This window comes from Antennarius striatus, chromosome 6, assembly GCF_040054535.1.
Source record: "Antennarius striatus isolate MH-2024 chromosome 6, ASM4005453v1, whole genome shotgun sequence".
Taxonomy (NCBI): Eukaryota; Metazoa; Chordata; class Actinopteri; order Lophiiformes; family Antennariidae; genus Antennarius; species Antennarius striatus.
The window spans coordinates 22,064,775-22,090,392 of NC_090781.1; the positions used below are offsets into that span (position 1 = coordinate 22,064,775).

The 25,618-nt window shown below is 40.9% G+C and overlaps 1 protein-coding gene across 5 annotated transcripts; it reads right to left on the bottom strand.

Annotated features, from left to right (window-relative positions):
* Window positions 1-1,134: 1,134 nt before the first annotated feature.
* On the bottom strand, window positions 1,135-25,136 carry trip12 (thyroid hormone receptor interactor 12). 5 transcript variants are annotated; one of them, XM_068316992.1, is made up of 42 exons: window positions 25,031-25,136; window positions 22,178-22,324; window positions 21,301-21,426; window positions 20,285-21,072; window positions 17,175-17,280; window positions 15,760-15,896; window positions 15,535-15,618; window positions 14,707-14,802; window positions 14,476-14,627; window positions 14,279-14,314; window positions 14,077-14,172; window positions 13,888-13,980; window positions 13,645-13,806; window positions 13,106-13,174; window positions 12,828-12,993; window positions 11,723-11,840; window positions 11,279-11,435; window positions 10,820-10,889; window positions 10,498-10,726; window positions 10,290-10,408; window positions 9,950-10,157; window positions 9,674-9,774; window positions 9,242-9,416; window positions 8,987-9,128; window positions 7,995-8,186; window positions 7,059-7,210; window positions 6,803-6,960; window positions 6,629-6,702; window positions 6,352-6,551; window positions 5,969-6,096; window positions 5,692-5,843; window positions 5,385-5,527; window positions 5,130-5,286; window positions 4,866-4,964; window positions 4,640-4,754; window positions 4,237-4,391; window positions 3,949-4,113; window positions 3,600-3,764; window positions 3,372-3,485; window positions 3,077-3,171; window positions 2,827-2,930; window positions 1,135-2,651 (listed from the first exon to the last, which is right to left on the bottom strand). In XM_068316992.1, exons 2-42 carry the CDS (start codon window positions 22,273-22,275, stop codon window positions 2,455-2,457), a joined length of 6,093 nt encoding a protein of 2,030 aa, XP_068173093.1. In that variant the 5' UTR covers window positions 22,276-22,324; window positions 25,031-25,136; the 3' UTR covers window positions 1,135-2,454. The 5 variants fall into 5 exon arrangements, with proteins under 5 accessions (XP_068173093.1, XP_068173092.1, XP_068173089.1 ...); XM_068316991.1 differs by having other exon boundaries at window positions 10,820-10,892; XM_068316988.1 differs by having other exon boundaries at window positions 10,820-10,973.
* Window positions 25,137-25,618: the final 482 nt, after the last annotated feature.

Here is a 25,618-nt window from a genome sequence, read left to right on the forward strand (position 1 = left end):
GCTGAGAATGCATAGAATAAAAAATCCATTCATTTCATTCATCATTCTGCTGGAGTCACAGCTTGTCTTTAACAGACGGATTTAGTTTAAAAAAAAAAAAAAAAAAATGACTTCACCGATTCCATCGATAACAGCCAAGACGTCCGTTTACAGTCCTCTGCACATTCACTAAACGTGTTTATAAAATCACAATCATTATCAAGTTTTATTTGACTTCAGTAATTTCCTTTAAAATCAATGGATTTTGAATTTTTATAAATTCTAAAGAGCTCAAAATAAACATTTACCAAACGTTTTAGAGGACTTCAGAGAGGGTCTCACTCAACTATACCATAGAATTAAAATACAACATTTAGGAGTTTGACTTATAGGACTTCTTAAAAAATGGCTTAAAGCATTTTTCGCCCAAATGAAACATTCTAAATCCCCTTTCCCTCTGTTTCCGAGTTGAGCTGCAGAGGAGGAATGATAATCTGCTTCAAGTAGACTTTCACTTAAATTTTTGACAAAACACAAATGCTTGATTTTATCCCCGAAGTTTCCCACTAATATCTGATTAGGAGGGGATTGTTTCAGCAGGTTAGAGGTAGGACATTCGTCTCTGTGATTATCAAAGTGTTACACAAACGGAAAGTGAATACTTAAATTGCACCAACACACGCTCACTTAAACAACGAAGACATTTTATCCATCCTTGAACAAATCAGTGAACAATTTCTATCCTCAACTAATTTTGTATTAAGTATTGCATGTCTGACAGAAGTCAGCGTTTTCTGTGGAGCCCAAATAAAGCCTGATAATTGATGTGGATCTCACGCTTTGTTCTTGGCTCATTTCCATGATTAAATCTCCCACAGCGAAATACATCTGTCAGATCACCAAACACTCCTGCAGACAACAGTAAATGTGAGAACCTGTTGCTGGAGCAAAGCACTGAAAGTCTTTTTGACACAAAGGAAGAAAATAAAGCATTTGTCTATTTGGAAGTCCCTCTAAACCCCTCCAGTTGAACCAAGAGTCCTGAAGAACGAACACACAAATTAACAGTCATTTTAAAAGGCGCCACTGAAAACATGGAAACAGTTGGAAGAACGACGTGGCGACGCAAGTCTGGATAAACAAAACTAACAACAATGAGTCAAACAGATACTTTATTTATGTTCAGGTAAAAACATGAACCTGATGCAGTAAATTATTGCAGATCTTAGAAACCAGCACATGAACGATTGGGCCAGGAGATAATACAGTGGCGCCCTCCCCTGGCCACAGACTGCAGGTGCACACCACGGTTTGTTCCAAGCCAGCAGTGCAAAGAAAAAAAAAATCAACTACAGCAAGAAATAAAGACAATATAGAAAATTAAAAAAAAAAAAAAAAAAGTAAAGCAGACTTTCCCACCTAAAACCAGGTGTGAAACTGCATATAAACTTTACTCCATAAATGAACTTGAAATGATATCTGGCCAATGAAACAATTCAATGCGACCAGCCATAATTTTGTGTCCCGCTACATTTTTAAGTTGAGGGTTGCTCAGAGTTGGATCTACCAAGGAAACCCCACATGTCAGTTAGGGCACAACAGAAAGACACTATCAAAATAAGAGCAAAACAATTTTTTTTACCTGATCAACACATTGGTAACAACTCTGAACTCGAGTTGAAGCTCTAGAATGAAAAAATGGAGGCCAGGACACCATCTCAACTTGGATAAGAAGGGGAGGGGGAGGGGGAGAAAAAGGGGATAATATGCACTCATTACTGCCCGCATTCAAACAAATGCAACTCTCATATCCGCAACTTGAAGCAAACACACAAACACACGCACACAGGAGGGAGGTGGGGGAAACCAAACTGAAATTCAACGCACAAACTGGGGCCGATATAATACAGAACAAAATGCGACCAGACGAACTGAGGGGGAACGAACATGAGAACAAAGAACTATTCTATCAAATGTGTAGAATGAGCAAAGTCTGCAAATTTGTCTGTACAAATGATCTTTGGAGCTAAAGTAAACCTAGCTTGCTCGATGGACACCCCCCCCACCCATCCCCGTCCTCCCCGACACTCAGTGACGTTATGTCCACCAGTCTGGAGAGGAGACATCCCTTTTTTTTTTAAATATCACATAGCAATGCAATTTAAAATGTCACCCAGATGTTTTCATATTTTTTTAACATTACTCAACTACTAATATAAGTTTGACTCTCTTTTTTTATATTTTAAGTTCTTTGAGTCATGGAACGCCTTTCCATTTTTTTACTTTTTAAGATTTTTTTTTGAGAGACGGGGGCAGCAAATATATATTTAGAGTCTTAATTTTTCTGCAAGCTGCTTTCTCTAACAAGAAGGCCGTACACGTAGCCTTAATGTATGTGATTACAAAAAAACTAAAAGGAAGTTGTGATTTTCATCAGTCGCTGTTGAAGGCATTTGAATGTGAGATGTGGAGAGATCAGGAGAGGTGGAAAGACTGCTGGCCCTCGCGAGCTGCAATCAACAGTTTCTCTCGCATGGTCTCTATGCTGGAGTAGTCAGGCAGCTTCAGGTAGTTGACACAGGTCATGACTGAGGGGAGGAAGTCGTCCGGGTTCTCTGTCGACTCGAAAGTCTTCCTCACGATCGTCAGAGGGGGATTCAGGCTCCGGAAACCTTGGACACAAGGAAGAACACCAGGTATCAGGTACTGATTTAGAGCAGACACGGTTTCATCTTTCATATTCCTGTGTAAATCCCTGTCCGTCTGCACTAGGGATGTGCCACATACTTCACAGATGACATACATCGCACACCGCTGATGGATGCCATTGTGTGTGAGGTGACTCACCTCCGACAGGCAGTCTGGGACTCCCTGTGACGAACTGTAGAAATAGTCTCTGCTGCTCGGCATCAAAGCTGCTCAGCACCTCAAACAGGAACCGAACGGCACGACTGCAAAACACAAAAATATTGAGCATTCGTCAGTTGGATGATGGATACACCGGGCAACACTAAACGACTAAGGCTTTTATGGCTTTATTGATATGTGGAGGCAGCACTCTATTGTTCCTTCCTGTCATAAGTTGGACGCTTTTCACCTGTCGTGTGTGTAACCGTGGTCCGGCCGACAACACTCCATCAGCGTCTTCACGTCCCACGTCTCAGATTTACTGCCACACAGCAACTGGTCAAGCTTTAGCAGGAAAACAGGAACAATGAACAAGAAAGAAGATAAACAACTAATACTGAAAGAAAAAAAACCAAACATTTGGAAACAAACAAAGGTTTGTGGGCATGTGTGAAGAATCTGAAGTCAGTTAGGAGGAGGCTGAACAACAGTCTGCTCTGTACTGAGCAAAATCAAAATCATACAGCAAAGTAGCATTACATTACCTCCTCTGGGTAGAAATACTGCAGATGATGCAAGGGGAAGACCGACTCAAACCCTTCCCTGAATGACTCAAACTGTCTGGACACTCCTTCATTTAGGGTCCAGTACACCACCAGCTGGAGAGACAGACAACAGAAAAAAAAAAATCACGATTCATGTCAAGAGGAAAGATTTCAAGTTTTGGAAAACAACAGAAACCATAGTGACGGTTTATAGAAACGTGTGCATACCCTGAGGTACTCCTCCAGGTTGTAAATTGTGACAGTGACGTCTTTGCCGCCCTTTTTCAGCTCAATGTTGGGGTACCCAGGAAGGGTGAAGTCCAAACCCAGGTCCTCCACTGAGCAGCCGTTCATGTTGAGGCTCTCAAGCGCCTGCTGTAGGGTCTCCCTCGTCTGGTAGACGCAAAAATATATGAAATGCAGCTTTACATCATGACATGCATCATAAGGTGGGCATTGTACAAGACGACAACATTCGACAACAACTCAGCCCTTTGCCAAGACACGATTAAGCTTTTTTTAGGAATAAAATAGAGAGTGATGACCGTCAAGAGGTCGATTTTCACAAATTCTTTACCTGCGAGCGATCCTGTTCCAGCCTCTTCTTCTGGCGGATAATATCCTCCAAGTGCTGGATGGATTTGGCCACGCCAGGATCAATGTTCACCAGGTCATGTGAGCTTATTGACATTTCATGCCGTAGCATCCACTTATAGAATGGCAGCCCCAGGGGCAGATCCAGCTGGGGGAGGGGAGTGGGGAGAGAGAGAAACAATAAATAAGAAATGTGCGTTTTGATGTAGAGCTGACACCAAGAGTAATCTTGAATATCTATGATGAGAACAAAGGAAACAGAAGCAGTTACCAATCTGAAGTCCATGATGGCTTTGGCCATTAGCTTTCCCAAGAAACGGAACTTCATTTTGATTTTGGCTATATGTGCTGGTTTGGTTGTCCTGCCGAAGGGAACAGCAAACAATCCTCTGGTGCTGTACATGTACTTGGTTCCCTCCTGGCTTCCTGTTGAGACACAAGCGTGGCTTCAGGTAACGTGACAGCATAAACCATCACACACACACATTTATATGACTACAAACACATTCAGAGGGAACCATCCCCCACCAGCCACATTTTTCTATCATGGTTTTACTAATGTATATCTGACAAAAAAGCACATGTCCCTCCCATGTGACCAGGGTGGAACGCACAAAATGAAGCAGACGTAGCTTTATTTCATGATAGGCTTTGTTTGAGCTTCAATGTGGTACCTTTAGGATTGGCCAGTGTGACCTCTTCACCCCTCCACAGGCTTAGATCGGCCCGCTGCAGCTCCTGAGACACCAGAGCGTAGAACTCCAGAGTTGGACCGAGCCCTGTGCCGACCTGGGAAAGGCAAAAGACCCCAACCTCAGAATCACTTCTACAAAAAAAACATTTTAAAAACACCAAAGTAAAAGTCCTGATTCAAGTATCAGTAACACATATTTTAAATACCTCGTTCTCATACTGGATCTCCAGCATCGCCCTGGAACTACCAAGATCCTGCATCACAGACTCTGCCTGCTTTAGCAGCTCATCGCGGTTTACCGTCCTCTGGAAACCGACCAAAGAAAGACAAGTTCAAGTGATGTCGGTAAAATTCTGATACAGATGACGAAGTATTTCACAATACAAACATGACTCAGAGGTAATTGCTATTCCATTCAGACACACAGGAAAACAAAGAAAAACAGAAGTCAATATTGTACCACATCGTACCTTCTTTCTGTCCAGACGCGGTGCTACTCTGCTGTCCTGAGAATCTGATTGGTTGATCTCAGGGTTTGTGTCCAGTAGGCGCTGCATGGCCCTGTCACGATCAAATGCAGTGACATAGAACAGCATCTGCCGGGTGTCAAAGGGGAAGAAGAAAGGACTGGAAAGAGAGAGAAGGAGAGAAAATCACGTAATTAAAAACAGAGTTCAATCCCATCATTCCTCCACATCAAAGTCTCCTCTGGGTCAAACATTTACCAGGTCTTTCCGAGCTCGATGAGCCATGTAGGGATGTTCCCCGTCATAATGACCAGCGGGTCTTGTAGCTGACGGTTAGCTTTGGCTGTCAGCTTACTGTTAATGAACTCACTAGTAGGGATGATCTCCTTACACACAGCGTTCTGCGAAACAACCCAAATAATGATTAAAAAAACACAAAAAAAACAATCAACAAATATATTTTAAAAAGCACAACTAGGAACAATGCTGATCGCATGAAATTCCTCAACCAGCTTTAAACTTTGTTGGGAGGTAAACAGAAGGATGCAATACTACAGAGACTTACATCATACAGGTAGAACCAGTATCTACTGGTGGAGTGCAGGACCCTCAGCAGCAGGTTGACCTCTAAAGAGGGGTCATCAAAGGTTATGGTCTCTGGTGGCTCCGAAGTGAGGTATGTCTCTAAGGGATTGATGACACTGGGACACACACCATCTGCAAGTGATGGGAACGGATAGCGATGATGAAGCGGGCTGAACATGACATGTACTGATGCATCTTAAGGGGTGGACGATGCATCAGCTCGAGGAAACCTTCGCCGTGATGCTGAAGTTTCTCACCATGCCACAGCTCATCCTGCTTCTTGGCGTTTCGAGGTGACGTTTTGGTGGGAGCAGTCTGTGCTCGGCCCCTCTTTCCACCCACGGCGTCTTTGCTGCCGTCCTCGTCCTCTCTCACAGGCTTATACCTGTCAGGAGACGAGACACCGGTGTTTGCCACAGTAGAACAATCCAGCTGCTCTGTACGGCCAACATTACTTGTGTTTTACTTTTACTGGCAACAGCAGTGTCAGACTTGAATTTGAATGGCTAGACAACAATACAGTCACCTTTCCTGGATGATCCACGACAGATTAGCATTTTTATTTTAAATGTGACGACGAATGGAGAAACAGACGCACAACTTCTCTCTGTACAAAGTGAAGTTGAGATTGTTTTTTTACCATATCGTGTGCGTTTTGGTCCAGATTCCAGCTCGCCCCAGCGGGTTTGCCTCGTCGTCCGTAGACTCCCTTTCTTCTTCTGCCTGAAGGCTGTACTGTCGCACGGCCTGGTACACCGTCATGTTGTATTGCAGCAGGTGGTCACCTATGTAGAACTGTAGTCTGTGACGGACGCTGCCAGAGTTGAGGAACTGCGCCGCCTGAATAACAAATGAATGAGTATCAGTATCACATAAACAGACACGAGTCTATTTACTGCATAAACTGCATCTCTCACCAGTGACTCATCGATTTCATCGTCTGAACCATCATCATCGCTGTCTTCATCCTCTTCTCTGATTCGGCCATACCCTGCACAGACACGGTTTCAAGTAATTAACCCCAGTAAATAATATTTAATATATACAGTTTAAGGGAAACCTTGTGGCATTTCAGTGAAGTTGTCACTCACCTCTGACAACAAGATACCTCTCAATGGCTTGAACAAGGGCCAAGGGGTCGATCTTTACAGGGCCACCTTTCCACTGTTTAACATTAGTGCAATCTGGGTGTCTTTGCAGCTGACACTTGAGCTGATGCGTGTTGAAGAATTTCAGCGCCTGAGAGCCCCTGCAGGTACAAATTAGAACCACATTGCTGTAGTTGCAGACAGAACCATTTGAATATAAAGTCAATTTGTTTAAACCGGGAATAGTGAACTGGAATACCTGCTGCCATTGCCGTTGCCACTGGGGAAATCATGCACTTTGACTGGGAACTGCTCCATTTGGCTCAAGCAGCTGTTCATTTTGTGCACGACTGCCAGGTAAGGCCCGTTCTCTGTAGGGTCTAATCGACCTACAGGCTCCAATCCTGGAACCTGTCAACCAAACAAAGAGAGAAACTCAAATTAGGGCCCATGTCTTCATATTTGTTTTCTTCTGACTCAGCATCCCCCCCTTTTTTGTTCTGGATTAGTTCCTAATGAGAGCCTTCGCAGCAACAGTGGCTGCTTAGGCGAAAATTGCTGTACCCAGCATCTTCTGAAAAATTCAGTAAGATGCTGGGGGGGGGTCATCCCTTTTTCTTTCTGGAGGTCAGAATAGACTTCCTTGTGTCTAAAAAAAAAGGCGGCGTTCCATTCAACGCTCATTTCATTGTAACAGAGACAAAGAGGTAATTTGTGAAAGTGCAGTCCGACACTGAATGTTGCTGAGAGTTGTCCAATCTGAGGGTATAAGCTTGTTCACAAATCAGTCCTGAAGCTCAGAAACCATTATAATCAATCTGCTACCACACATATGTTACAATTGGTAGCAGTCTGATATCAGCAGAGTGCTGCTAACTGACTACAGTCACCAGTAGCTCCATTTATTTTTCCACTGCTGAATGCAGGATGAATATGACTACCAATTTTCACAGGTAGAAATATATGAAATATGGCTAGAATGTTCTGTTGGATAACAAGTGTCTGATCTGTGATAACACTAAGTGTGTGGTTTATATAGAGTAAAGCATAAAGGATATATATTTTCAGTCCATATAAAGTGAAATACATGCAATTTCGGGATATGTTTTGGCCACATTTGAAGTGATGGGCTTACGTGCAATGACATACTTGACGTTTTATCAGTATGCAGTGACAAAATGTTGTTGTCTCTCACCGGACAGCCAGCGAACACATGCAGGAACCTCTTGAGCCGCACATCACGGCTGAGTAAGTCCCTGTCAGTGTTTGAGGTCAGGTAGATCAGGAGCTGCTTCACCAGCCCACTGTGCTGGATCTCAAAGGACGACACATCAGACTCTGATACTATATTGGAGATTTCTACCAGGCACTCCATACCACCATCCACCTGGGAACAGAACACATCAGATGAACGTTGCACTGTTGTGATTCAGCTGGACTGGTGCAAATATATAATCATTAAATAATCTAAAATAAGAAAGATTGTGTCAAGTAGATTGAATACAAAATCTGAGGCATCAGGCAGCTAAAATATCATTAACCTCTACTGGCAGCTCTGTTAATCAAGTTAGTTAAATGGGCAATGTTTCAAATCTGGATAGAATTCGAGAACACAAAGAATTGGCAGCAGGAAATATGTTCATATCTTACTTGTGAATCAAGGACTGACTTTAACCAAGTTATGTTATTTTTAATAAAATTAAAATAAAATGGTGAAATAAAGAAAAATTCATTTTCTTTTTTCTCCTTGTTTTATGGTGAGACAATCAGGAAATTCAACCTTTTTATGGTGAGTATTTGTATTTCTAATATTTTGAATAACTGATCTTTCTGTTTACATAAGGAAAAGATCAATATTGTTCCTTTCACTTTGTGAGCTATGTTAGTACACTTATAAATTAAATAATAAAGAGCTTGAGAAATTGCCACTCACACCTGAAACCAGAGGGCAATAACGCTGACAGACTTCTAGAGACATACATTGGTATTACAAAGGGAACTGTGAAGGAATTTTAAACCACAATTTTGGCCCTGTCTTGAAAAATGCGCCTGTAAGGGACAACATCTAAAACCGTAGAACATGTCCCAACAATTACTGATCTTTTTGTTGTTGTTGCCAACAGGACTTTTATTCCCTCCTTCCTCACTTAAATTTCTCTCAACTGCCAGGAGGACTGTGTGTTTTACCTGCAGGTTCAGCTGCTCAGTGGCTGTGCAAAGTCTCTGGAGTACATTCAGTGCAGGGTTGCTGCCATCCACGTTTTCCGAGTTGAAGTAGCGTTCCACAAACTTACTCGCCTGCTCTTTGATCCAAGCCTTTATTTTATCTCTGCAAAACAATAATTGCAAACAATAGTTCACGCTCTGTTTTCACACTCGACATCAATCACATGAGTGAATGTATTAGCTAGATACCTGGACAGTACGAAAATCTGTACCTACCTGTTATTTGAAATTGAGTCCTTGGGAGGTGCTCTTGCCAGGCCGCTCACCCCTGCTGTACGTGACGGCTCTGAGTTGGCGTTATTGGTCTGGGCACCTAACTTGCCCCAGGTTTTGGGATTAAGACTGGCCAGGAAAGACGATTTGGGTGACTGAGTACTGGTGGGGCTCTTTGCTGTTAAAAGTCCAAAAAGGCACATTAGGATGGTTACTTCTGGGGCCAAGAATACAAGAAGCAAAAATCACTGTCTCATCAATCCAATGCTGAACAGATTGACAACAAGCTATGCAAGTCTTAAAACGCATCACTCATGGATAAAGCACACGCTAACTGGCTGTTAAAGGAGGATATTAAATATAATCATAGTAGGTCTATAGTACAAATGTTAAAACAGTGGCAGCAACAAGCTTTATACAAGTGTTTTAACTTACCCTGATTGTCTACTTTATCGTCATCTCTTGGGGGAGAGTATTTGGGTCTTCTGGGCCCTCTTTTGGGTAGCCGTTTTCTCTTAAGGACATCGCTTAACCGGCTTGTTAGAGGAGCAAAAGAAACAAATTAGGAACCATTAAATCCACTGATAAATAATTTTTAATATGAACTATTCAATAAACACGACTAAAATATAAAGATTTGAATCCTGCTCTATTGAGCTACATGTCAAGTAAAAAAAACTAGATTAGGACAAAACATGGCTGTATACTGACCCCTGTGGGCTGAGGTCTAGAGAGTCTTCCATGCTGTGCTGGAAGCTGGGTGATCCGAGATCAGGGGTTGCATTATTAGCTGACGTGGTAGATGCGGTGCTGATGGTGGTATTGCACAAGTTGGTGGTACCGCTGGGGCACGCCTTCGGGGGACTAGTAACTAGAAAGCTCTCTGCCTCTGACAGGTTCTTCACCTGATGCATCACACCTGGAATAGTTAAAAATAAATAGATTAGAGCTTTACATATCAGCTGCAGTAGAATAAAACATCCTCACTTGCATCTGGCTGAAGAGTGAATTTGAACATGAAGGAAAAAACTTTCACTGGGTTATACAGCACCTTCTCTTCTGAAATAGACACTGAAGACGTCAGGCAACTTCTGCATGAGGATCTCTGCCATCTGCAGAGAACCTACTACAATCTTCAGGTCCTGGCTGGATAGCATTGAGGCAATGTGACTGTAGGAACAATTAAAAAATACACCAGGTCAATTTACTTTCAATTTAAGACCTGTCACTTTGTAGCCTACAGCCACAGACGGCATTACCTGGACACAGCATGGTTCCTCAGCACATCCTTCAGCAGCTCTGCATCAGCAAAGTAGATGATCCTGAGGATGGCTCTAAGGCACTTGTGTCTGACAGCAGGGCCAGCCGATGAGCTGTACACCTCATACAAGACCCCAAACAGAATTTTGATAAAGCACTTTGCCAGCTCAGGGTCCTCCTTCATCAACTGGGCTCGTGCGTCTTCTCGACGAACCTCCTGGTGACTCCCTGGAGGAAGGCGGTGAACAGATTTGGTTTATTTGCTGAACTATCTTTTACACATTCTTATATTCGTCTCCCAAAAATTGTGTACTGTATTACCTATATTGGGGTTGGCGAGAGGATTTGGTTTCCTCTGGATACCGCGTGCTGTTCCTGTGTCTTCATTGATCTGCTGCATAGAGTTGAAGTCAATTGTGTACACACGGCCCAGGGTTGACAAGCTGATCTCATCCTCCCCATTCTGGTGGGCTGTCTGTAGGGCAAGGTAATCATCAAATATACCCCCCTCGCCAGTGTCCCGTATGACTATGCCCCACATAACTGTGTGTGTAAATATACTGGGATGCTAACATAATGAAATAGACTGAATGTTGTCAATGAATGTTACCTAGCCTTTTAAATAATGTAATATTTACCCTTCTAATAGTTATCTTAAGATGTAGCAGAGATTCAGACTGACTGACTAGATTCTAAAATGTCACAGGAAAGATTGTTGCCTCCCAAATTTGGAGGTTCAAAAGACACAGGGGTAAAAACTCAGCCATGGGATTTTTATACCTCAATGATGCGGCTGTCAATACGGTTGTAAGGATGCCACAGTCCCCGGTCATCCCTCCACTGCCAGATTGCACCCTCTGTTGTCTGTGCACTTCCCTTCTTCAGCATTAAATCCACTGCAAATATACCCTCTCTAGGTAGGCAGGGCATCAGCTCACTGGAAGAAGAATGGTGAGGTCAGAACCACAGAGTTTAGTTTACTGTGGATTTAGTCTAACCAAATTAAACTGGTTACTTTTACTGAAATGAAAACTTTCATCAGTAAAACTTCTATAGATTGAAAGCCTTAGAGAAGCAGCACTGTAGAAGCACCCACTCCATTTTGACAGAACATATTTAATAAGGGTTTAGGTCAACTTTGCGGAATACAATGTAAAAATATATTACATTATTCTATGTTCTCAGTCCATACGACACTTAACAGAATTGAGGTAGAGATGTTACCATATGAGGGATGTTAGTTCATAGAGCTCCTGAGGACTCCGAGGTACCAGTTCGATCTGCTCCTGGCAGCTGCCATTTGATGCACCACATAAGAGGAAACGCAGAGTTTCTGCAATGTCTATTACAAAAAAAATTTTTTTTGTTAGTTGCATTAATCCATACTCCTACATGTAGTACTAATAGTAGTAAAAGGTGTGGGTCATAAGCACTATGACAGAAAATACTGTTTATATCTAAGACATCCTAGTGTGCACTGGAATGTAGATCGTTTTGTCAGCACACACGACTGCAGTTAAAACAGCAGAAACACAGGATTGTCTGCTCAGCTGCCTGCCCAGTTTAAAATGGACAGTGAGCTTTGGCATATCAAGGCTAGTATTGACTAGCTGAAAGCTTACAATAACAGAGGGACAGAGGGTTTTTGCACCTTCAAGACAACAGAGAACTTGTTAAAAAGGTGAATCAATAGCTCTCTGTAAAAAGGATGAGACAGCAGGACATGACACAGGACAGTGATACACGTGTGGTTGTTTGAGGTCCTGATTACACCGAGGCTCATGCCTAGAGGTCACAATGATGATGGGGGTACATAATGAAGATAACCCTTACTGATTACGTAACTTGTACAACGGACGTATGTAAACTCAAATGATCAATAGTACAGATTCCGTCACTGTTACTTATAGCAGGAGATTTCGTAAAAATAAATTATTCTCTTTTTGCTTGGGATCTGCAGGTGGATACCGAGTTACACCCAAGTTAAAAACATCAGGCTTGTTTGAGTCAAATGCACTGAATATTTAAGGCACTGTTGAATTGAAACTGGAACTGCCATTTCCAGAGAATTGGCTGGAAAAGATTACTCAGCTGATAAGCAGACGACCTCTGTCATGACACAAAGTCTGAAAATAGATCCTCAGCTACAAAAAATATGAGAATCGTATCAGGCTGCATAAAAAACAATGTCCAAAGTAGTGAATGCAGATAGTATGTATGTAAAAACATTTACTGAACAATTTTGAAAGATGAGACAAGTTTTCTTTGTGTGACAAGAGCGTGCCCCTCACTGATGCACATGTGTGTGATTGTGAGACTTTTTACTCACTTTGCTTCATAAGCTGGACCGCCAGGCAGGGGCAGTTAGAGCACATGAGAGAAAACATGCGCACAACCATGATAAACATCCCCGAGCTGAGCACAGGAGGGGTCACTACCAGCAGCTGCTGAATGTTGGTCAACAGGTCCCGTGACGCAACCTCCTGCAGCAGGTTCTGTTGACAGACGCATGCACATTAACTGACCCGCAGGATGGCAAACGGAGGAGAAAAACAGAAATGAATAAACAAAACAGCAGATGTCTCTAAAAGAATTTGAGCAACAAACCTCTTCATGTTGAAAGTTGTCCACCAGCCTGGCAAAACATAGACAGGTGCTTTCCACAGATTTTTTATCCTGCAGGGATTAGATATATATCTTTTTATTATTGCAATAAATACCAGTTGAAGAACAAATGCGACATTGTGAAAGATGTGAGCACTGACGTGAACTTATATCTCATGCTTATGAAACTATCATTTTAGTTTTTGTCAAGTTGAAATGTGGAAAAGCTCCTTTTTCCTACTCATGCACAAGGAGTGGAAAAAAAAGCTTTTTTAAATCGTCATGTTAATAGCGATCCTGATAGACTTCAACATGAGAAAACCAGAAGGATAAGACAGTCACTAGTCAAAATTGTCCAATAGGCTGTACTTATCACCCTTGATCATTTTAAACTCATAAAGCCCCATAAAGCTGTACGTTAAATGTGATGTATATGGGTACAAAATGATCTGCATTGTCTGAGTTGTATTGCACTGAATCACGGACCCCTCACGAACTCATGGCGCTAATCTGCAGAATCTCTATAGAGAAGATGGACGTACCTGGTGGGTGAGTCTCTGAGTCAACAGTGGCAGAGAATCAGCGACAAAGTGGAACTCATCAGGAGTAATGCTCTGGCAGCAGTTCGCTGCAATGGCCAGAGCATTTCTCTGTGCATTGATGCTAAAGAATTCCAGGTAGAGGAGGCAGTCAGCAAGCCCGCCCTGCAAGGATAACACAAAACAGGTGTGTTAATGTAGTGTCATTGTGACTGTAACAGCAACTTAAGACAGTGTGACATTTACAGCCTGCAAAATAGCTTTGCTGTGTCGCCTTGACAACATCTCCAAAGCTGTCAGGGCCTGCTCTGCTACATCAATGAACTGGATCACTTGAAGCTGTAGAAACAAGGTGAAGCAAGTTATTAGCACATCAAAAGGCCACCACTGAAAATTAACAAACAGTTATGGGTACCTAGGAAGGCTGCTTCTTACCTTCTCCAGGAAGACAGGAATAGCATCAACCACAACGGCAGAAGAGCGTGGGAGGGCCTCCATCATATATGTGAGCGCACGAGAGGCATGATTCATCTGCATACAGGTCAATAAAAAATTTTAAAATGCCAAAAGCCATTGCAAAAGTGAATAAAGCAAACACAAGACTACTGCAGTAATATTGTGAGTTCATCATACTCACAATATCAAAGTTATTGTCCATCTGTAACAGTGTAATCTGTAAATGAAAGCATAAGAATGACTGTCATTAGTGGGAACTTCTATCAACAGTTAACAAAGCCATTTTCACTTTACACACAGCAACCTGAATACAGGTGAGCGCCTAAAATGGCAGCAAACTGTTAATGACAATTGGTAATCACATAAAATAAGACCAACCAAGGCAGGCACCACACTCTTGACAGGAAATCCACCAAGTGTTTCCTCATTGCCCATCACCAGAAGCTGGCACATCTCAATGGCAGCCTGGAGCTGCTGGGATTCGTCACCTGTGGCCTGCAGGCCCTGTAGTAGCTGCTGAGCTTTGGAGCCTACAAGAGAAATGTACATTTATTCAGGGTTTTCCACATGACGAGACCAGTGATGTAAGATAAGGAAATCTGTTCTCACTGGCTCCACTGCCAATGGTCCTGTGAAAGAGCTGCGACATACGAGGTCCCAGGGGGCCAAACAGATGTGGGGGGAGACCCCTGGCCTCCAGTAGGGCTATTGGGTTCAAAACACTGAGGTTAGGACGCAACTATACAGTACTGTTTATGAAGTCTTAATACTAAAGTCAAAGCATTAAAATAAGGTACAGGTAGTCCTGAACTTACGAACATTCAACTTACAAACCACTGGAGATACGAATAAACGCACGCCGCCATATCCGACTATTGTCCTGCATTTCTGCAGTTCTGCCACAACCCCCAAGAGCAAAACCTGACCATGAACTAATCTGAATTCAAGCAGTTGCATGAATCACGAGTGATGCTGAACAGTAGATATCGGAACTATACATATTTTATTAAGATTATGTTTTTATTCTTATACATTGCACTGTTAATTGGTATTTCCTGGTGAGTCCAATATTTGTGTTGGACAGATGTTCAGTTGGATCAAATGATGTAAACTTGATTATTATTTTCTGTGTTTTTTAAAACCGACATATACACAATAACAAATTCACTCAAAACGACCTGTACCAATAATTGTTTTTGGTAAGTTTTATTTAACAAAATATTTATTTCCTCATATTTAGAGTAGTAATGACATTTAAATGACCTCAAATGGCGATTGTAGACTGAAATTTAATAAATGATGACTTCCGAACAATTCAACTTACGAACGTCTCGGTACCAACTATGTTCGTATGTAGAGGACTACTTGTATAAACATTTTTCTTTTTTTACAATTTTCCTGCTGAAAAAACTGACTGCTAAATCCAAGAGAACCTACCTTGAAGTCTCCCCATTTCAGAGTCATCAGACTCGCTCTCTCCAGATGTGGTCATACCCACTGCTCCAGCAACTGAGCTTGAAGCTGGACCCACAAAAAAGAATGAAAACAGAATTTAAGCTCAGTCAAATTAATTCTCACATAATCTATAGATTTTACACTACATAGCTTGTAAAGGTGTAACACTGTCAAACAAAAAATTAGCAGTGGTGGAATGATTGGTACCTGAAGCCCCTTGTGATGCCTCATCAGTGCGAGCAGCTGACGAGTTGGCCCCATCCTGGTTGTTGTCAGAGTCAGCCATTTTCTCCTGTCGGCGAGCGTCAGCTGCCCCGCGCTTGCCCAGGCCTGAGCCCCGCCGACTGTTACAAAATTAAAACCAGATCAACAATATCAGTGGCAACTAAGCAATAAAAGGACAAAGTGTTCTATGCGTCTCCTGTTAAACACATAAAAAGTGCTTTTAGACACAGAATCACAAAAAACAACATAAGTAGAAATCTTGCAGCAGAAATACTGATTCTGATCTGTTCGTTATAACATTCATTAATCTTTTCAACTGGTTTACACAAGTTAACCATCTTACAAATAAAGGACAACTAACTTGTTAGTTGTCTTTATTTTATCACACATGTGGAATTATTATTCTAAGATCTCATATTAAATCAAAGGGAGTCAACATCAAATGTACAGTGTTAAATAACCATTGCTCCACAATCTTCCCCCATACATTTGAGCCAATAGTAAAGTCACCATTGTTGCCATTGTAACGTCACTTCTGGAATAAAAAAAGAAGTATGAAATGTGTTACATCCCGCTTCAAAGCGGTGATGATTGTGATTGTCAGTGTTTGCGTGTTCATATGTCCGTCTGTTTGGTATGTCCACCAAATATCTTCGTAACTGTTGCAAATAGAACGATGAAACAAAAAGTACATTACTCGGGCAGCAAAAGGGATTAAAATGAGATGATGACCTTGACCTTGAGAAAACTAGGTCAAGGTCAAATTTTAACTTTTGTACACTCAGGACCTGGATAAGATAGAAAGACGAGGGAGGCCAGTGTGAGTAAGACCGTAGATCACTACTGCTTTGCTCTATGAAAGTAGGTCAGAGTACTAGCTTTGATCTTTGACCTATGCAAGTACATCATAGTAAAATTTTGAATTCAGGCGTGTCACGGGATGTTGCAGTCTCTGACTGAATTGTTTTGTTGTTTTTTTTAGAATGTACACATTTTCATCGAACCAAATTCCCATTCACTAAAATGTTGTATCAATATATGCATTTTTTTGCACACCCTGGGTCACAAATTTCTCATAAAGCACATGTCAGGCTATTAGAGCTTTATCAATGCTACAAGTTTGTTGTTTATTAGATCAAGCCTGTTTAAAGTAATGAAGTCTAACATAACACCTATGCAGGAAATCCGATCTTTGTGAAAGGCATCGTCTGTTTTTGTTCATGTATTGTCATTTTGAATATTAATACTCAAGGAGCTGCTGAATACATCTTCTGAGAGGTGCCTCTATTTTCAGTCTACCTACATTATATGAACCAATCACGAAGCTTAAGACTACAAACCTTCTCATTCACAGGCATCAATTTTTTATACAACAGCCTACATCAATTGGTTCCCACCTGGTGCTGGCACAGGAGCCCGTGGTCTTCTGACGTGTGCTCCGCCGAAAGCTGGGGAGCTCTGCTGGAGGAGACTCGCTGCGCTTCTTAGTGGATTTCCTCAAACCTGCAGTGATAAAAATGACATGTAACATTACATTTGACGATTCAACACCAATAATAGTAAAATGTACAGAATATATGTTATGCATTTATTTAAAGGCAAGAGAAAACATTTATGCATGTCACATAACTTTCATAACTGTCGTGTAAATTTAAAATTTCAGCGACTAGTTGGGTTAAATAATTAGTTACCATGGCATACTTTAAAGCAGGATGTTGCAAAGCATCCATCATGATTATCAACAAATCTAAGTCTGTATAGGAGCCAGAGGAAAGACTAATTCTGAGTGTAACTTCTCAAAACAGTAAGTCTCCATCGTTGCCCGTTTAGAGACCTGTACCGCTGACTAGATAGCTATTAATAGTAACCCAACCATGGTCCTATGACAGGACAACCTTCATGCTGGATCTGTGACTCATAATTCAGCAGTATATAAATAAACATTTAAAAAGATCAAATGAAATAATGTCAGATGAATCATTTAAATTTAATCTCAACATTCTCTTTGAACAAAACCAGAGCCAGTATTAATTTGTCTTAGCTCACATTTCTGCACGTTTCCTGCATATTCCAAATTAAGTTCAAATTATCTAGACCAACTCAGAGCTCACAATTTGTTTAGCACTCAGAAACTTTACCAATTCAACATAAATAAAATGGTAATAGTACAATTAAAAACCATAGTATCACTGTAACACAAGTTCCTTGGATTACATGCTTACCCACCATTACAGCTGAAAAATCTGTCACGCTAAAGATACAAGAGGCATACAGATGCTAATAATGAGAGACAGATGAGGCATTTTCTCTCATGACAGAAGCAGTTTGAGTCCTTCCCTGCCCTTAAACATATCCCCAGTCAGCTGATGGGTCAACAAACCAAGCCAACTTAGGAGGGGTTGCTCCATTTGTGCCCGTGGCACACAGCCCACTTTGGTTTCTATCCATTCACCTACCGAAAAAAGCCTGGCACTACATTGACCTGACAGCTCAAACTAACTTCAATATGCACATTAAATTTATAATGGAAAATCTTGTCTATCAGGATGATTACACCATCTTCTCTAGTCACATATTTCATTACTGAAGCCACTTTTTTGCCTATCATATACCAGACTTTTATTCAGCTTATTAAGAGCTCTTGAAAGAAGTCAAAAACAGCAACTAGCAATGTGTCTTTAGTATTGATAATAGAGCATATCTGATATTTCTGGCTAGGATTGAAGTTTGTGACAGATACTGTACATGGGACATCATCAATATTCAACAAGTACACAAATATGTAAATATTATATTTCAGACATATTATTGTCACTATCAACTTGTCCCCCAAATAGCAGTGACGAAAAAGTAGGCTCTTTTTATCAAAAACGGTTGCTTGAGTCAAAAAAACTGTGTTGACCAGAGTGTCGCTGGCACCAAGCCTTAGCTTTCATTTGCCAAAGTCATTCAAACTTTTATAACAATAGCTACCCTAAATTAAACATACGTTAAACATTGAATGCAATCCTAAACATATAGAGTAATCTGTACACTAGTATAAGCTCCAAAACACCACAATAGATTCTGGGAGAAATAATGAGTAACATCTTTACTGCGCCGTCAATACCATGGAAAATACATACTTTTTGCAAATTTACAATTTAGCATCAAGTTGCATCTGCATTCTGTTCAATTATTCTTCAGTATATTGCTATCAGTTCTTGATTCTGAAATATTACCCAGTTGATCACCTCACTGAGAACCACACTTACCTCCTAAACTGGACTCAGTAGCAAAGATATTGCAGAAATCCAATAAAATGTGTAAATAGGCTGCACTAATTTCACTCATACATTCAGCAATTATCTGTACATATATTGTGTAACTGGGCATTGAATACACCAATATATTCTGCCTGAGGTTAAAAGGGAATGTTTGTAACTGAACTTGTGAAGCTGCTTTGATCATATGTCATGCAACTTTTACTTTGAACTGTAATCTTTGAACACTTTAATCTTTGCTGACAACCACATTGTTGATTTGACTACAAATATGCAACACATGAACATCCCTAAACATATGTCCTCTCAGCTGTACATTGCTGCCATCAATTCTTGATTCTGAAACATTACCCAGTTCACCACCTACCTCACCAAGGCCCACACTCACCTCCTGATGTGGACGCCGTATCACGATCTTGCATGCTTTATCTGAATCCAATATCTCAGTGTATACTGTATTTATACAAGCTAAATCATTAAACGTATGTCCTTTCAGCTGAGTATCGTTGCCATCAGTGCTTGATTCTGGAATACTGCCCAGTTCAGCACCTCACCAAGACCCACACTCACCTCAACTGAACTCGGCATGAAGAGTTAAAAGAGGATGTTTGTATTAACTTTTGAAGCTGCCTTGATCATACATCATGTGACTTTTACTTTGAACTGTTCAACTCACTTTAATACAAATACGCATCATATATGAGCATCCTTAAACATCTCCTTTCAGGTGAGTATTGTTGCTATCGGTGCTTGATTCTGAAAAATTACCCAGTTTTCACCACCTCACTAAGACCCACATGCACCTCCTAAACTGGACTCAATTTGACGAGTTAAAATGGGATGTTTGTAACTGAACTTGTGAAGCTGCTTGGACCATATGACATGTGACTTTTACTTCCAACTATTCAACTCATTAATCTTTGTTGACACCCACATTGTTGATTTTGACTACAAAAATGCAACACGTTTTTCAAAAAACATGTCCTTTCAGCTGAGTATTGTTAGACTTAAAAACAAGGGGGAAAAAAAGCCAAAGACTACATCCCAAGATGTTTGACATGAACGCTAAATTTGTAAATTTAGAAAAATATTTTCAAGTTTCCTCAACTTCCATATTTTTCCCTAATACAAGGATTTTTTTTTAAAAATCCCTTTGTGCAAAGGCACCACTCTTGCATATGTGATGTGTTAGATAAGTTAGTGAATTATGGCTGGACAACAATCAAACAGTTAACCAGACTCACTTGCTAGTTTAGCTTGTAATCCTGAAGGCCCTGGTTTGGAGGTCTCTGTTTTGGAGGAACCGGGCAAGGACAGTTTGGGTTTTGGCAAGTTGACTTTGGGGTTGAAGCGTGTTGCCCACTCAAATTTTGAAGAGCTGGCTGTTTTGGCCTGCTCCTTTTCTCTGGTACTGCGACGTGGAGAGGGGCTAGAGGCTGATCTAGAACGCCTTGCCTTGGTCTGATCTTTTCCTTGTTTAACTCGGGCGCCCTGCGTAGTGGTGTTGTTTATGCCTGCGGTGGAGGAGGAAGAAGAGGTGGAGGCAGAGGAGGACGAGTCTGTCACGTTGCTACACCCAGCTTTGGCTGAGGCGGCCGATTTAGACGCCAGCTTGGTGGGTTTTGCAGTTCTGCCCTCAGTACGATTGTAGAGGGGCCCTGCGGTGCTACTTAGACCGGGGAGAGAGTCTGCTTTTTTCCGTTTCTGGACTGGCGAGGCCCCAGAGGCCCCAGTCTTCTTGCTTTGGCCTCGACCTGACGAAGCAGGAGGTTCTGAAGCAAGTGATCTCTTCTTGGACTTTGCTTGGCTTTTCTTGGTCTCTGAGGTATTATCTCGAGGTGGTGGGAGCGATTTAGACTTCTTGGCAGGGGACGGTCCAAAGGTACTAATTTGGTCAGGAGCTTCGCTTCGCTTTAGCCCTCGGGTGCCTTCACTTTTTGACTGGTGGCCTGGTCGCTCTTGTTCAGATGTCCCAGCAGCCTCTGACTCTTCTTGCAACACAAATGAAGCCACGGACAAAGTAAGACTGCTCCTGCCAAGGAACGAAGGAGACAAAAAGACACCTCAGTGTTAACTTGACAAACCACAGACAGCAATCAATTACACTGTCAGATTCATTGTGGTCACTAAGACCGACAACATAGCCTAAAGGTTTAAAATATCCCACGTTCTTTATTGTGAATTTTACTCAATATGAGACATGTGAACGACATGTAAACACACTCACACACAATAAGCAACAAGTAGAGAGGAGGGGTACCTTTTTGAGCTGTGCCCTCTGGACTGGCCAGTGGCTGAGCTGGCTGTGGCTTTGGAAGCCTTAGAATTAGGTCTTCTACTTTCAGGTGGGGAATTTGCTTTATTTTTTACCTGCTCTGCCTGCAACCTGTAAGGTTGGAAATTCAAGTTCAAAAGACATTGTGGGTTTTTGTAATTATGCCACATAAAAAAGAGACTTAATCAAACATCAGTTCATTTGGGCTGGCTATCTACATATATAATGCACTCATTAATGCCTCTGTAGTAGCAATAAAAAAGTTAAAATAGAGTATTTCACCATTTAACTGATAAAAAAAGAACATAAGCTCTACTTTTTATCAAATAGCTAAAATAACCAAAATTAATGACAAATACCTTAAATCAATTAGGTGTGAATACAGTGCGCCCTCGTTACTCGTGGTTAAAAGCGTTCTAGGAACCACACACTAATAACAAATTCCGCGAAATAGTGACAAACTATGTTATTATTTACGGTAATTTTCACATTTATGAACCCTCCCCATAATGATGTTAAACCACCTTCTATCTGTATTACCTTTTCTCACACTCTGATCAATTGTTTAAAGCACTTTTGTGTCTCACGGAAGTGCGCTGCGTGCCGAGACTCACGGAACGCGGCGCACTTCTGGATGCCATCAGCCAATGGAATGCCTGTAGAGTATCACATGACTACCTAGCAAAAATCCGCGATATGGTGAAGTCGCGCGTGTTGATGCGCGAATGTGTAAGGGATTACTGTATTCCTTTCCTAATGATCACTCAGCTGCTTAATTCAAGAGAACTTCAATTGATGTTTCTCACAAAACATGATTACCTCTTACTTTGTATTGAGTTTGGTAAAATGCAGGTAAACTTACCTTCCTGCGACTGTATGGTCTTGTGGCTGGGCCGCAGCAGTGTTCCTCTGTGAACGGCGCAGTGACCCCCCTGGATTGGAATTAGGCCGGTTGGACATTGGCACCTCTCTCCTGAAGGGACATACCCTTTCTAGACACTACCATTCACTACAATAAAATAGAAAGAAAACATAAAAAATTACACAAGGCACTGGTTTAACTATGATTGCCAACAACTTTGGTGGGATAGTAAGTTATCCTCAATCTATGTTGCTATTCTGTGTGATTGCCGACACTCAAGATCACCTCTTGATAATTTTAGAATATCGGGTACATGACCATCCTTTCCCAATTCTGCACATACCAGGATACAAAATCTTTCCACAAAACTTGCCGATTTCATTAATCGCAAAATAATTTAAGCAAACAATACAATTGTTTTAAGATGAAACAATGTCCAGATTTTTAAAAGTAAAATCAACTTGCATGTACAGTACATTTAATAAAAGAAGTAACAATACATTACAACCACCAAAGACACATCTAAGTAATAATGTCGAGGGATGGATGTCTCAAAATAAAATTATGGTTAGACAGACTGCAAATCATGTATTTACTCAAACAGAATTATCATTCAAAGTTTCAAATTCTTTTGAGATTAAACTACTAATTAAAATACTCTAACATTTCAGACCATTGACCTGTTCATTAACGCTTGTTGTTGGAATAAGTTGCCATTTTATTCACCTAAGATCCTTAAGGAAATTTATTTTTCACATGAAGAAATATGATTAAAATCTGATGAGTTAATGACAAACAAAAGTAACGTCTGACCACAAACAGAGCAGGATACTAACAATTGATATGGAAACTTTGAAATAACAACTTAATAACTACACGTCCCTGAAAAATAAAGAGTTGTAATTCACAAATTTAGCTAGAGACTAAACTATGATATCATTGATCATAAAAATACGCCACACTTGGCAAGCTAAAAAGGCCATTTTAGGCCTGCACTTACAGTGCATCCTAGTCTTTGTTAATTCGTCCATTCTGCCACTGGCGCACAACACTCACGTAAAATGTGACGAGTTAAGCACATCAAATGATCGGCATCTTAAAATACTAACCGGCACAGAGTTTCTATGACTATATCACGGAACGCGAAACACAGTGTCCAAAATTTATATGCATGATTTACAGAGGCCTGTATTTCTGACGTAGTTCCCTACCACCTACAACTAGCATGTTTAGCCACTCATATCCTAGCAAGACACCATACATTTTGACAGTAGCATAGTCACATCAATATCCACAGACAAAGAAAAAAGAACAATTCCCATGTCCCAATCTCGAAACCTACCTATCAAAAATGACAACAATAGAAAGCTGAAAAGATAATAATCACGTACCAGATACTAGGTGGTTAAAGTTACGTTAGCTACCGTGGCAGTGGTTACATGGAAATGCGTAGTTAGCGTACCGGTGTGTCAACCAGTTTAGCTCTCAAACTACACGCAATGTCAAAACCGATCAGCTGCTTTTATTTGAACCTCGTTGAGGCATGAAACGAATAAAATTATATCTGATAGACAAGACCCATACATGGGAAACGAAGAACACGCTCAGAAGAGGTTAACTTTGCTAACATATACGTGGAAAATGGCAGCATCGGCGAGACCATGAGTTGAAAGCTGTTAATGTAATATAATATTAGCTATCAGGCTATCAGTAAATCAACGATAGCCAACTCAGTATAGTAATTGCAATGAGACACTGCTTTCCCCGGATAGCAATCAAGTTTTAAGATGAAAATACCGTATTGCTAAACGTCTCTCACTCACGTTAGCTCAGAATCTATCCTCCTTGAGGAAATGTTCAAATATTAAATATCTGGCAAGTAGATAATTAAGCAAACAGAGTTGAACCATTCAGTGTTGTTCTCTTAGCAACTGTCAAGGCAAAAGTTGAGTCCAGAAGTAACATTCGAGTTTGGGCTAACTAACGCTAGCAGTATGCGAGGATCACTAATGTTTTCTAAGCTGCCTGAAGGCCAATGCCTGGCTCTCAATAGGGGACTGGCTAGCATTTTAGTCAATCATAATTTTCCAAAATAACTTAAAAGTGGTCGGCTTCTTATTCACAGCTATGTTAAATGTAACAAATAAGAAACTTATTTAGCAAAGTAACTTTACCAAATGCCAAATATCGGATAAAATATTAGCAAGATGATGCTAGCTTAGCCAAATAAGATAGCGAATGTTACTCAATGACTGTTCACTTACAAACAGTAAACAGACAAAAAATAACACCTGACTGTTAAATAGATGAGGTAATGTCATTGATTGGTATTAGTTAACCTTACTGTCTGATTGACAATAAACCACTGACCTTATCAACACCGAATTAGCTGCTGCGGGACAGTCACGTAGCTGACGTTAAGCGTTGTCAAATAAAACAACAGCGTTATAGCTACAGCGAGCTAACCTTAGCATGCTAGCTAATTAATATTAGCTAGTCTTGTTGCTAGCTAACGCTGTGCCAGCTCGACAGAATGGTAATGGGATTAATTCAACAAACACCGACCTTTCGAAAGCTCTCAACATCTGTCTTTATGGAAACATTCTGTCAAGTTTGTTTAAAATGTACAAGTTGTCTATTTAGCACCTAGCATGTTAACTAGCTAGCAAAAAGAAATGGCCTCTGATACCTTTTAGACACAAAAAACAGGAAAGCAGGAACGTAATTCGAGATATTTTCGCAGCCCTGAACCATAATTCCTCCGATATGTTTCGATGTAAAATAGGCTCGAAGGTCCAAGAGACTGTTGACTGACATGTCACAGAAAATTCTACCTTTGTATAATGTTGTTACCTATTTGTTCCAGTGTTGTAGTTGTAACAGACAGTGCACCAGCTCCTTTTTTCTCTCTCCTACCCCTGCTACTTTCACATCAGCTGAGGGGCCTACAACTGCAATATACATCCGCGTGATTCATCCGCTTAGGGACTAGTTACTTATGATTTTTTATTTTTCGATATCCTTTTTTTTTAAACAACATCGGCGAGAGCATTTGATCTGTCGTTGTGTTGATATTTAAACGCACATGTGTCTCTGACGATAAAAAAAAAAATCCAAATACAATTGCTGCGACTCTGAAGTTATTGATAACAACATTATCATAATTATCAAGTATCAATGCGCTGGGTCGTGACCCCCCAACACACACACACAGGAAGAAAATTAATTGTCTTAAATTAAATGCTGATCGCCACATGGCATTCATTTATTAAAACTGTTAACACTGACGTTGACTAAATTTTGTTATGTCAATCCCTTGAGTTGTCATGGATACAGTTATGCGTCCAAAATGGCGTCCTTGCGGGAAATGATGAAGGTCCACCTGCCCCAAATTTATTTATTCCAATTTAATTTATGAAAAGTTGAGTATTTATATTAATA

Excerpts from the sequence above, each read along its gene's own strand:
- trip12 (XM_068316988.1), bottom strand. The coding sequence starts at position 22,275 with ATGTCCAACCGGCCTAATTCCAATCCAGGGGGGTCACTGCGCCGTTCA. Across the intron at positions 17,281-20,284 it reads ATTACAAGCTAAACTAGCAA|GTTTGAGGAAATCCACTAAG; the intron begins GTGAGTCTGGTT and ends TTATCACTGCAG. Across the intron at positions 4,755-4,865 it reads AGATCCAGTATGAGAACGAG|GTCGGCACAGGGCTCGGTCC; the intron begins GTATTTAAAATA and ends TGCCTTTCCCAG.